Below are 12,431 nucleotides of genomic sequence, written 5' to 3'. Positions count from 1 at the left end.
AGATGCCGTTATCTAAAAGATCAAATCACTGTATTACATTTTTTTTCATTAGGACAATTTTAGAACAAGATTGTCCTTTAAATGGAATAAATGTAGCTTTTTGAAAAAATTCTCCATTGTCCTTATTTTTCTCATTTCACCCCAGTACATTTGGGAACCACTGTTTTTATGGCACTCACTTGAGGAAAGTAAAATAGTTATTTTTTTAAGAAAGGTCCTCTTTAGAAAAAGGTTAATTCTTTTTGAACTTTATTAGATCGACATTGTCTGCTGAGTAGGCTTTCCCCAGACCAGTTACAGTTCTAACATGATTGTTCATGGTGTCATTGTGGCTCCCAGAATGTTTGGAGAGGTTAGAAACATCACTTAAGCTGTGGTTATATATTTAGTCAGTGACTTACCTAATTGGAAACATTAATGGTTCAGTTAAATTATTCCTTAAATTCCACCCCCAAGTCTAAACGGACATTGTTAGCCAAGGAAGCAGGGTCAGCCTTGAAAATGAAGGAATTTATGATGCCTAGCAAACAAGTGAAAAGTATTAGTTTTAACTTTTCCTAAACTCAGATCTATTTTTTATAAACTAATGTAAATTATCAGTTTATATTTAGTATTCTAACTGGTTTTCATTTTTATAACTGGTAGACTAGACCATCCTTAAACTTTGAGAAATGAAACCTCACCTGGATTTGTGGTAATAAAATTTAAGAGTAGATTAGCTGCGGTGTGTTTCTTGTGCCAGTGTGAATCGTAGTTTACCAAAGACAAGTACTAAGTGGCTTGGTCTTGCAGAGAAGTCCCTTGAAAGGAAAACCCCCTTTCAGAGAACCACAGCTCTTCCCCTGTGCCCTGCCTGGAGGAGATGCTGTGTCCTCAGACTCAGTCCCTCTGAGCAGGTAGGAAAGAGAACCCTGGGCCTCAGAAGCCCTTTGCTCCCTTGCTATACACCTGGACATTAAAGTTGGCAATCTAACTATTGGAATCACCAGAAAACTTACCCGTAAAATGCTATTCAAGGAATTCTCATACATTGTCATTTTAAATTACAATGGTATTTTATTTTTTAAATAGTCACACGATTTGACACTTCACACACACAAAAATACATCACTAATAAATAACAAAAGTGGAAATACTTAGCAAAGTTACAACAGACAATGTTTAGCTGAGAATCACGTCAACAGAGTAAGGCTCTAAAGATACCAGATAAACCAGATTTTGTTTGGAATAACTTTCTTAATCTATGGGCTTATATAGAAGAGTTTCCATGTGGTCAGGGTTATGGTCATAAATCCAATTTTAGCACAATTGTGCTTCAGTTTTAATAGTCTACACAAGATGTTAAGGAATGCCTACAAAATTTCAATTACCAACTTACCTGAAAACGCCAAAATTAATAGGTGCTGGTATTCAGATCTGATGTCTCAGGCTTTATTACTGACATAGCTGAATGCTCTTAGGCTTTGGGGTGTACAGAGTGGCAGGAAAATTAAGATCAAATGGGCACACACTTCTTAACTATGCCAGTAACCCTCAATTCTTCATAGGGAATGGTTAAGCCATCTTTTTATATTAAAATGCTTCTCCATATTAGTAACACTTTTAAAGTCACTAAAAAGTAAATGCATTTACCTTGTAGAGGTAATACACAGAAATGTACTGAGAAAAATTAAATTTTAAAAAATTCTAACCCCCTCAATGTATCCATGACCATCCTTTGCGTCTACTTCACACACGAAAAGGTTCAGGTTATTATACCCCAAAGTAATCTATCCCTGAATTACAGTCAAAGAGACAAACAGCTCTGTAGTGTTGAAGCTACTCAGGTCTACACATTCTAGGATGATGCACCTCTGTTGTCCTGACTCTCAAATTTGGAAATCTGCTCAAGTTCATATTCTTTTAAAAACTTTTCCCAGGAAATGGGATTTATGATCCCTCAATTCAGAGTCAGTGCAGGTTAACATGGCCTCCTGTGTGAAACCCTTCTCTTTAAGTAAAAGCCACAGGATTGTGGCTAAACACTAAATCTGAATTATTCGTGTCTGGCATTGTGTAAACATACTTTTGAGCTCATTCTGCTGGACTTCGCTAACCGCTTCAGGCTCCGCGGGGCTCTTCTGAACCTTGGCCACTGCGAAGCTTATCCCCTGGGTTAACCCGGCTTGGGTAATGTTAGCGACCTGGACCATGGAGCTCCGGATCTTCGCGAAGGGGGAGACTGCTCTGCTGCTGCTCTCCGATGGAGAAGGAGTTACCTGAAGCCCTGTCTCAAGTTCAAGCGTGCTGGATCCAGAGCCGGGGGTCTTTTGAGATACAACTGGATGCACCGGTTCGACAGACAAAAACTGCTGGCCTGCTGCAGGAACACACACATCTAATTGAGATGGCCGAGAAGGTATCTGCTCTGTTGATTCAGATTGGGTTTCTTCGTTGGAAACTTGATTGGTGGTTTGCTTTCCCTCCTCACTAGCCTGCTGAGAAAGAAGCCTGGTTTCTGACAGTTGAGTCATTCTGTTTTGTGCGTCTTGTACAAATCGGTGGCAGTAAATATCCACAGGCTTGGCAAAGCCAGTCAGTATGTGTATATTATCAGCAGAAGGGCTTTTTTTTAAAGGCGACTCACAGCCTTTTCCAAACTCACTTCCACGAGCAGCAATAGTAACATCTGTAGGAACATAAATGCTAACATCGGTGCTGCTGATAGACTGGGATCTACCTAATCGAGGTGCGGAAGCAATGATGCCACAGCTGGGAAGAACGTAGTCTACTGGCCCCATGTTCTCCAAAGAGTGCGTCAGCTGCCGGTCCTCATCAGACTTGGAATTTGTAAGGAATTCATCCGAATGGTAGGAGTCATTGTCTGAAGACATTTCCCCATCAGACTCCGCCTGGACGGTGTTATCCATCACTCCTGTGTTTTCCATGGTTTCAAGACTACTATCTGATTTCCAAAGATTTACTTTCAAGTTTGGTTTTAGAAAATTAACTTTCACTTCAGGTTTTGCAAAGTTTCCTAGCCTTCGTAAATTGCCAATATTTACGTTGGATCTGGTCTGTTTCACTTTTTGATTTAGAGATGAAAATTTGCTCATTAAAAATTTTTTTCCCTGGGCCAGAGAGCCTTGGTTTTGAGATCTGATGCCAATTATGTCTTCATGAGGCTTACTGCTCTTCCTACAAAGTAGAAGAGAAAAAAGTTAATTTCCTATGTAATTCAACATACCATTTCCAATTGCTAAAGTAAGTAAAAATTCTATTATAAAAACAGTGCATTGCTAATTGATAAACTAAGATAACCCGTTGGGGTTGTCACTAAAACAGGATGTCCAGAAATATACAAGCTGTAGATGTCATTGAAAATAGCCATGTTAAAAATGTGAAATGAGCCAAGACCGGTTTGGCTCAATGGATAGAGCGTCGGCTTGGGGACTGAAGGGTCCCAGGTTCGATTCCAGTCAAGGGCATGTACCTTGGTTGCGGGCATATCCCCAGTAGGGGGTGTGCAAGAGGCAGCTGATCGATGACTCTCTCTCATCGATGTTTCTAACTCTCTATCTCTCTCCCTTCCTCTCTGTACAAAATCAATAAAAATATATTTTTTAAAAAAATGTGAAATGAATTTTAATAGTATTTTACTTAAACCCAATATATACTAAGTATTGTCATTGCAGCTTGTAGTCACTAAGGTGATTGATGAGGTCTGTTCTCTTTTCTGCTCAGTCTCTGAAACAGACAGTGGGCAGAGTGTGCAGGAGAGCAGGAGGCTCTCAGGACATTGGCACGTGGTTTCAGGCACTGAGGACATGGGGTCCGGCTGTGACTGCACCCCCAGCCCCCAGTGCTCTGTCCTCCCTGCCTCAGGCTGGCCACAGGTGCGACACAGGCCATCCTGTGGAACACTGCGCCTGCAGCACTTTAACTCTGCTTGGTAACTGGGTTTATCCTGTTGAGTTCTTTAGGATCAAACCGTTTGTCTTTGGGTGTTTCTGTTTGCTGCTGCATGTTCCCCTCAGCTGTGTTCTAGGCATGCAGAGCACAGGAACGAAGGGAGGAAGGGAAGTCTCCCAATCGTGGCCTCAGCCCATGTTTCTGTGCGTCCTGAGAATAACTTTTTCTCAAAAACCCACACCCCAAACGCACACTAATCCCCTTTCAGAGGCTCCACATCCAGGCCTAAGTGATGGGAAAATCAGCACTGGCTATGAGTGGGAATCTACTGCACCGGAACCAGAGCTGTCTGCTCGCAATCCAATCGGGCTGGATTCAGGAAGAGCTGGAGCGGGGGAATCTTGTTTCCTATGTTCCCTGTGGGTTATCTGAAAATATCTGAAAAGATTTGGGACATTTAACACAACTAAATTTAGTGGCTTCTCCTTTGGCATCCTTCACGACCGGTACAATGAGAAAATTGTGCTATTTGCTACCCGTATCTTGAATGTTTGACTTGGTGGTCATACAGAAAACAGCTACAAAAGAATTCTTTTGTAAAAATTACAAGATCAAAGACAACAGAAACCATTTTCTCTACTAACAAAAGACTGAACAATTTTTTTCTAGATGCCCAAATGGCTCTCTTCTCTAGAGGAATGTAGACTATGGACATGCTCATTAGATGGAAAACTCAAAAATTTAAATTAAAATAATCTGTTTATAGGCATTCTTTCCCAAATTAAAAACCTCGTGTTTAAAGCATAGTGGCTAGTTTCTCTACAAAATTGTTTAAATTGAAGTGTTCCTGAATTTAAAAGTATATTACTTGTGGCTATAATTTTAATCCACAGAAATGTGATACTTCTCTCAATACCAGTTCATTACCATAATGTGATTCCCCCACCTGTGCAAATATTTTTAAAGAAGACTCAATAATGTCTTTATTCTTGAGGGGAAAATCAAAATAGTATACTCACCTTTCAAGTTTTTTCTCGATTATAGGCACATCCAATCCCATGGCTTGCTTGGCGATCTGCAGCATCTCTGCGATGCACTGAAGGGTGTCTGAAACCCAAATATAACTGCTTGCCACTTTCTCCAGAAACAACTAAAAAATTAGCAGCTCTAACTCGGAACCTTAAATGAAATTTGCGGTCTTTCAGTTAAATACAAAATTATTTGCTTCAATTTACAGAAAACAGCTACATTACTGCTGTGTATGTGAGTGACACGGTACTTATGTAGCTGGGTTCCAACTTACGGTGAAAATTGCACCGTAGGAGTGGATCTCCGACGGAACCTGGGGACTTATGGTACTTCCCCCACTGATTCAGTGTTGTAAAAGTGATTTTTTTACAGAGAGGAAGGGAGAGGGATAGAGAGTTAGAAACACTGATCAGCTGCCTCCTGCACACCCTCTACTGGGGATGTGCCCACAAACAAAGTACATGCCCTTGACCGGAATCGAACCTGGGATCTTTCAGTCCACAGGTTGATGCTCTATCCACTCAACCAAACCGGTTAGGGCTGTAAAAGCATTTTTAACAGAAAGAGTGATTAAAGAGCAAAGGAACCAAATCAATTGGAATTTAAGTGCTAGATGCCGAGGATAATAGCTGTGAACCAGACAGAAATGGTCCCTGACTATTACCCACGTGAGACCACATGGTGGGAAAGGCCCTGCATCCCTCCGGCCACACACAGGACTCTCATAGATTCCCTTGCCCAAAGCATCCTGAGTTCAAATAACCTCTCTGTGCTGCTGAGAACAAAGTTGCTATTTCAAGGTCTCCAATCACAAAGCTATTTCCCTGGATCAGTTAGCTGGTAAGGGTATGCCCTGCCGCCAATTCCGTCTGTGTGTACAAGAGCAGATGAAAGCTTCCACTCGGTCTTCCACCTCCTTACCTTTCCCATCCTCCTCCGGGTTGCGCATCACGGCTCTCAGGGTGTGGAAGTAGCCGCTTGCTTCTTTGTGTCTGTAGTGCAGCCGCATGCAGGAGAACTTGGGCTTTCCAAAAAGCGTGGGCTCGGGACCTGAACACCAAAGGAATGTGTGTAAGTCCTGCACGTCTACTTTCTTCCACGTCTCCAAAAGACCAACTCACTCATCCATTAGGTAACAGCACTTTTTTCTTCAAATCTCAACAAAAGCACACGAGCATTAATGACGGTTTGCTTCAGCCTCAAATATGTAAACTCTCGATCTCTGGGTTAATCTTGACAAGACAATAAAATAAGAACTCATTTTTGGATTATGTCCACTAATCTCTAAAGAATAGAAGGAAGTCCTAAAAAGCACGACTAGCAATAGCCCTCTGGTCCTAGGAAGGTGGTATGCCGGCGCATAAACAACGTGGCCTCTTCTTGGGAGAAACAGTATTTGCTTCCTGTGATTTGGGGAGTATCTTTAATTTACCTATTTCTATTTTTTCCAGGTCTTCTAGACTTAGTCGTTGGTACTGGTTAACTTTATCAACTTCATCATCATAACTAGACAAAGGAAAAGGGATTAAAAAGAATATTAAAATCAGAAGCATATTGATCTTATAGCTGAGGTATAGTAACAACTATGCAGTTAAAATCTGTAGCACAATACGCAGTTAAACATTAGTTAGGTGTAATGATATACATAGTTCAATAGTTAAAGTCAGTTTATAGATCTTTCACTAAAATTCACAGCAAAAATAATTTGTTTTATAAACATTTTGCAAAAAAGAAAAAAACAACAAACTTAAACCTTAACCTAAAAGGAAATTAAAAAATACAGAGCATGCATACTGAAGCTATGTATTTGGGAATAACAAAGTATATAAATTATATCCAAATCAAGAGGGAAAATCCATGTGATCAATGCCGATAGGCACCCAGGCCAATGACAAAAAAAGCAGAACAGCTCACACAAAGCCAAAAAGAGTGAATATTGGGGGAAACAACCCTCGATTCTGGCAAGGCTGTGAAGAAGCACTTGTAACTCATCACTATATCGTCACTATAATGATAACACTGCACACAAAATTATCTGCCAAAGCTGTATCAACAACATTTCTTAAAAAAAAAAAGATTCTTAATTTCCTAGAATGGAAATTCACTCAGATTTTAAAACAAAATTTAAAGCTTTAAATCAATAAGCAACTTACTAGGCAACGTAGTAGGCAGAGTTAGAAAGCAGCAACAGCACATCCACATCTCTGTGAGTAGCATCAATGAGGCTAAACAAACATGACACAGGCAATTACATACTTTTATTTTCATCTACATTTTTGCCAACCACTTGTGATAAAAGACGGGGGGGGGGGTGGTCATCAATGTATACATTTAATTTCAGAAGTAGGGCACAATCTATCCATTTGGATATTTAAAAAAGCACCTGGTTTGGGAGGGTGGAAGGAAGGACGATTTGAAGAGAAATCCGACCGCTTGGCACGGAGCAGGCCTTCCATCAAAAGCCAGCGCCCTCCTTTCTCCCCCATTCGTCCCCTCCCCGTTCTAGCGTTTCCCCTCCCGACACACACACAGACACACCATACACACCACACACACAGTCACACACACACCATACACACCCTCCACACATACACATACACACCATACACACACACACCCCCCCCACACACCCCCATTCTAGCGTTTCCCCTTCCGACACACACACACACACACACACACACACACACACACAACCATACATACACAAACCACACACCCGTTCTAGCGTTTCCCCTCCGCCGGCCACAGGACCAGCACGAAGCCGCAGACAAGCGCATGCAGCCCCATCACCGACACAACGAGGGCGTAAAAACCACTGTCCTCGGGAGAGAAGGAGAAAAGGCTTTGGAAGATGACGATTTTGGAGTAAAAATACAAGGCCACGGGCGCTTTCAGCGTGAGCGCGGACAGGAGCAACGCCATCCTGAGGTTGGCGAGGGCGTTGGCGGCGGCGGGGCCTGCGGCGGGGGCCGGCCGGGCGCCCCGGGGAGGCCTGCAGGCCCGCGGCATCCCGGCGTCCGGTCCTGCCCAGGGATCAGAGCTCAGGCCGCCTGTGCCCAGCGGCCGGGCGGCACCGGAACCGGCTGTGCCCAGCAGCCGGGCGGCACCGCGATCCCGCAAAGCCAGGCCCCGCCCCGAACACGACACGGGTGCGTCGCAGGGAGCAGTGCCCAGTGCGCATGCGCGGCTGATACCCATTTTTTTAATTTATTTTTTTATTTTTTTATTAAATGACAAAACGTATTTTGAATCAATAAAATATATCTTTAAAAAATCTCAACTTGACCAGATATGAAACAATTTAAAAATCTTTAAAGGTGTATTGAGAAAACCAGGCCCACAGTGTATGGCTAAGTCCTAGCATTCATTACAGAAAACGCATGGGGAATGTAAGCACGCAGTTACCTGGGGTCACAGTCAATGAGGGCCCAGCCGCCGTGGAACTTCTCATCATCAGGCAGCAGGAGCTTCATGTAACTCTGTAACAGCTGGCTAATCAGTTCCTGGTGGCTTCTCTGGTTTTCCTTATGCAAAGCTTCATGCTCTTTCTCCTTATTAAATATGGAGTAAAGATCTTCCGTCACTGGAATGCCTTGCATCAAATCTAGAGCAGAAAGTGTCAATATCATCATTTTAGTTTCTTAATACATTAAAAAAAAAACCCGGAATGAAGACCTAACCCATAAAACTCTTAAGAAAACACAGGAATAAATCTTCGAGACCTCGATCAGACATGGTTGCTTTGTTGTTATTTTATTTTGTGGAGGGGGGGGTTAGGGGGAAATAGGACATTAACATCATAAAAAGAAGAAATAGATAAACTGAGCATCATTAAAATAAAAACTGCTGTATCTCAAAGGGAAATAACATAATGAAAAGACAATTCACAGAACGGAAAAGGATGCTTATAAATCACCTATCTAATGATGGGCTTGTATCTAGAATTCCTACAACTCAATAAAAAGACAAATGAGCCGAAACCGGTTTGGCTCAATGGATAGAGCGTCGGCTTGGGGACTGAAGGGACCGGGTTCGATTCCGGTCAAGGGCATGTACCTTGGTTGCGGGCACATCCCCAGTAGGGGGTGTGCAAGAGGCAGCTGATTGATGACTCTCATCGATGTTTCTAACTCTCTCCCTTCCTCTCTGTACAAAATCAATAAAATAGATTAAAAAAAAAAAAAAAAAAAAAGACAAATGAGCCAGGCTGATGTGGTTCAGTGACTGAGCGTCGACCTATGAACCAGGAGGTCAGGGTACGTGGCTGGGTTGCAGGCTGAATCCCCAGTGGGAAGTGTGCAGGAGGCAGCTGATCAATGATTCTCATCATTGACGTTTCTCTCTCTCTCTCCCCCCCTTCTTTTCTGAAATCAATAAAAACATTTTTCTGAAATCAATAAAAACATTTTTTTAGACAAATAAGCCCATTTGAAAAGGATCTAAATAGACTAGCTAACTTCTTCCTAGGGTGGCATGTGGCTTACACTTTAACAAATCATTGTAATCCCATTCCCTATAGTTGTCTGGGACAATGAGACTGGAGGGGGCTTCTGGGAAAGACCTGCCTCTATCACTACAAGGGGAAGCAACAGCCCAGCCTGCAACTGGCCTGTCTCAACCCTGAAGAGATCAAACTGAGAAAGGGACAAAGCCTGAGTCCTCAAGGACATAGCCGAGTCATCAGACTGACCAACACAAGGAAGGCATCCTACTTTTCTGTAATAACGTGCTGAAACCCAGTTTTCCAGTCAGCACCCCCCACCTATGGCAAATGAACCAAACTTCTTTACACCAGACTTCTCAAACTACTAATTGGCCCGTGTCTAGGCCCCATTACTTAATGTATGATAAACATCAAGTTTAAAAATAGGATTTAAAAATATCAGAGACCACAGGTACGGTATTACATTTGGTTCTAATCCATACTATATGTTTATTTAAATACTATAAGGAAATGTTTTCATAAAAATTAAATTTAAAACATGCCAAAGCATGAATTCCTCTGGGCAATCTACCTCCATTTACAACTCTTCCAAAAAACAAAAACAAAAAAACCCCACAGGATTCAATTGTTTAGAATAAATTTTTAAAATATATTGTTATTTATTTCAGAGAGGAAAAGAGAGATAGAAACATCAATGATGAGGGAGAATCATTGATTGGCTGCCTCCTGCACTCCCCACACTGGGGAGCGAAACTGCAACCTGGGCACATGCCCTTGACGGGAATCGATCCCAGGAAGGACCCCTCAGGCTGCAGGCCGGCACTCTATTCACTGAGCCAAAACAGCATGGCTTATGTAATACTCTTTAATATGCTATTCAACCACACCCATGGAGAGAAAGAAAAACATCTCGGTACATCTCTCAGCCTTGCGTAAGGGAAAAACAAATAGAAGGTGGAGTTTTTAGTTGATGAAGTTTTAAGGGTCCCTTATTTCTTATTTCATCAACCATGCTTTCTGTCCCATGAACAGCAAACTGACAGATACATATGGAAACGAGAGGTTTCTTGTGCTGCTCCAGCCTAAAAAATGTGTCAGATTCTAATCTGAAAATTTGAATTTGATTCATTTGGTAAGATGCTCAATATAGAAGCATACGCATATTATAAACATATGAACTATGTTAATAACGTTGGTTTCTGTAAAACAGTCACAGAAGGAATAACAAATTTTACGTTTCTTACCTATGACAGCTTGCCTATAAGCATCCTTAAATCGATTCAGGTAGTACCTATTTGCGGAGTTAACACCATCTTTCATCACTCCTGCTAACTTCCTTTCTCCTGTTCTGGTAAAGTCACCCTGACAAGGAAAACATTGACAGTTTATTTAAGCACAAGAATGTTCCCGAAGTCAAGGTGGGCTTGTACGACTAACTTTGTAGGCTTTTATAATTCCCAGTAATGCCGTTAAGTTAAAATATCTATTAGTATTTGACTGTGACCCAAGCATGTCAAATAATTTTGTAGCAATAAGCCTTCAGGTAGTTGGAGCTTTAAGGTAAAGCCATTCTTGGTAATTTATAGAACAAAACCAAACAAAAAGCCTTTAAATCTCAACTTGATATATTGAAAAACCACAAATTTCTGATGTGGAGAATGTGGACAGCTCCCTAGATTTCTGTCTGATGCACTCCTACCACTTATTTCCTTTCCTTTCCTTGCTCGTTTTTGGAATCACTCCCAAAATATCATTCATGGAGCATTTTCCCTATGTTTTCGTATATGAGTAAACGGTAAAGTTTCAGATCTTACATTTAAGTCCTTAATCCATTTTGAGTTAATTTTTATATAAGACAGGGGTCCAATTTCACTTTCTTGCATGTGACTATTCCATTTTCCCAGCACCGTTTATTGAAGAGATTATTCTTTCCCCATAATAGTATTCTGTTGACACCCTTGATGAATATTATCTACAGAACTTATTCATCTTATAACAGCTGTACTAGTTGTATATGTGGCTTTACTTCTGGGCTCTCAGTTCGATTCCATTGATCTGTGTGTCTGTTTTTATGTCAGTGTTATATTGCTTTGGAATCAGAGAGTGTTACACCTCCAGCTTTGTTCTTTCTCAGAAATGCTTTGGCTATTGGGGGGTCTCATGGTTCCATACTAACATTAAAATTGCTTTTGTCTATTTCTGTGAAAAATGCCACTAGAACTTTGATAGTGATTACACTGAATCTATATATGGCTTTCGGTAATATTATAAACATTTTGAGAAATTTTTTTTTTTTTAATCCATGAACATGGGATAGTTTTCCATTTACTTGTGTACTCTCAATTTCTTTCATCGATGTCTTATGGTTTTCAGTGTACCTATCTTTCACTTTATTGGTTAACTTTATTCCTAAGTATTTTACGGTCTGTGATATTGTAAAGGGATTATTTTCTTTGTTCTTTTAGCAGACAGTTTGTTAGTGTATAGAAGTGCAACTGATTTTCGTAAGGTTGATTTTGTATTCTGCAATTTTATTGGACTCATTTATTAGCTCTAACAGTTTTTGGTGGAGTGTTTTTAGGATTTGCCATATGGAACATTATGTCATCTACAAAGACAAATTCACTTCTTCCTTTCCAATCTGGATGCTTCCTACTTTCCTTTCACGATTGCTTTGGCTAGAACTTCTAGTTCAATGACAGACAGGAATGGTGATAGTGGGCACCAAAGTCTTGTTCCTGATTTTAAAGGAAAAGCTTTGAAGTTTTCATCATCGAGTATGCCATTAGCTGTGGGTTTGTTATTATTGCCTTTAATATGTTGAGATACAATCCTTCTATACCCCGTTTGTTTAGAGTTTTTATCATAAAAGAATGTTGAATTTTGTCAAATGCTTTTTCTGCATCTATTAGATTATGATTTTTATCTTTCATTCTAATAGTGCATGATGTCCCATTTACTGATTTGTATATGTTGAACAATCCTTCCATCTGATAGATAATTCAACTTTATTATGGTGTGTGATACTGTTACATTTATTTGTTAGTATTTTCTTGAGAATTTTTGC

The 12,431-nt window shown here is 40.8% G+C and overlaps 1 protein-coding gene across 4 annotated transcripts in view; it reads right to left on the bottom strand.

Annotated features, from left to right (window-relative positions):
- Positions 1-1,997: 1,997 nt before the first annotated feature.
- The window catches only part of INPP5F (inositol polyphosphate-5-phosphatase F), a 45,985-nt gene continuing 35,551 nt past the window's right edge, over positions 1,998-12,431 (bottom strand). For 3 of the 4 annotated variants that reach the window (XM_036439236.2, XM_045582153.1, XM_036439237.2), the window contains 7 exons: positions 10,609-10,726; positions 8,326-8,524; positions 7,074-7,145; positions 6,353-6,426; positions 5,842-5,970; positions 4,911-4,998; positions 1,998-3,177 (listed from right to left, as the gene is read on the bottom strand). In XM_036439236.2, coding sequence (XP_036295129.1) covers positions 2,025-3,177; positions 4,911-4,998; positions 5,842-5,970; positions 6,353-6,426; positions 7,074-7,145; positions 8,326-8,524; positions 10,609-10,726 — 1,833 coding nt within the window. In that variant the 3' untranslated portion in view covers positions 1,998-2,024. Of the gene's footprint in view, positions 3,178-4,910; positions 4,999-5,841; positions 5,971-6,352; positions 6,427-7,073; positions 7,146-8,325; positions 8,525-10,608; positions 10,727-12,431 lie in introns of those variants that run through there. The other variant, XM_045582154.1, reaches the window with a different exon arrangement.

This window comes from Pipistrellus kuhlii, unplaced genomic scaffold, assembly GCF_014108245.1.
Source record: "Pipistrellus kuhlii isolate mPipKuh1 unplaced genomic scaffold, mPipKuh1.p scaffold_m20_p_15, whole genome shotgun sequence".
NCBI lineage: Eukaryota > Metazoa > Chordata > Mammalia > Chiroptera > Vespertilionidae > Pipistrellus > Pipistrellus kuhlii.
This window is presented reverse-complemented; position numbering and strand designations above follow the sequence as displayed.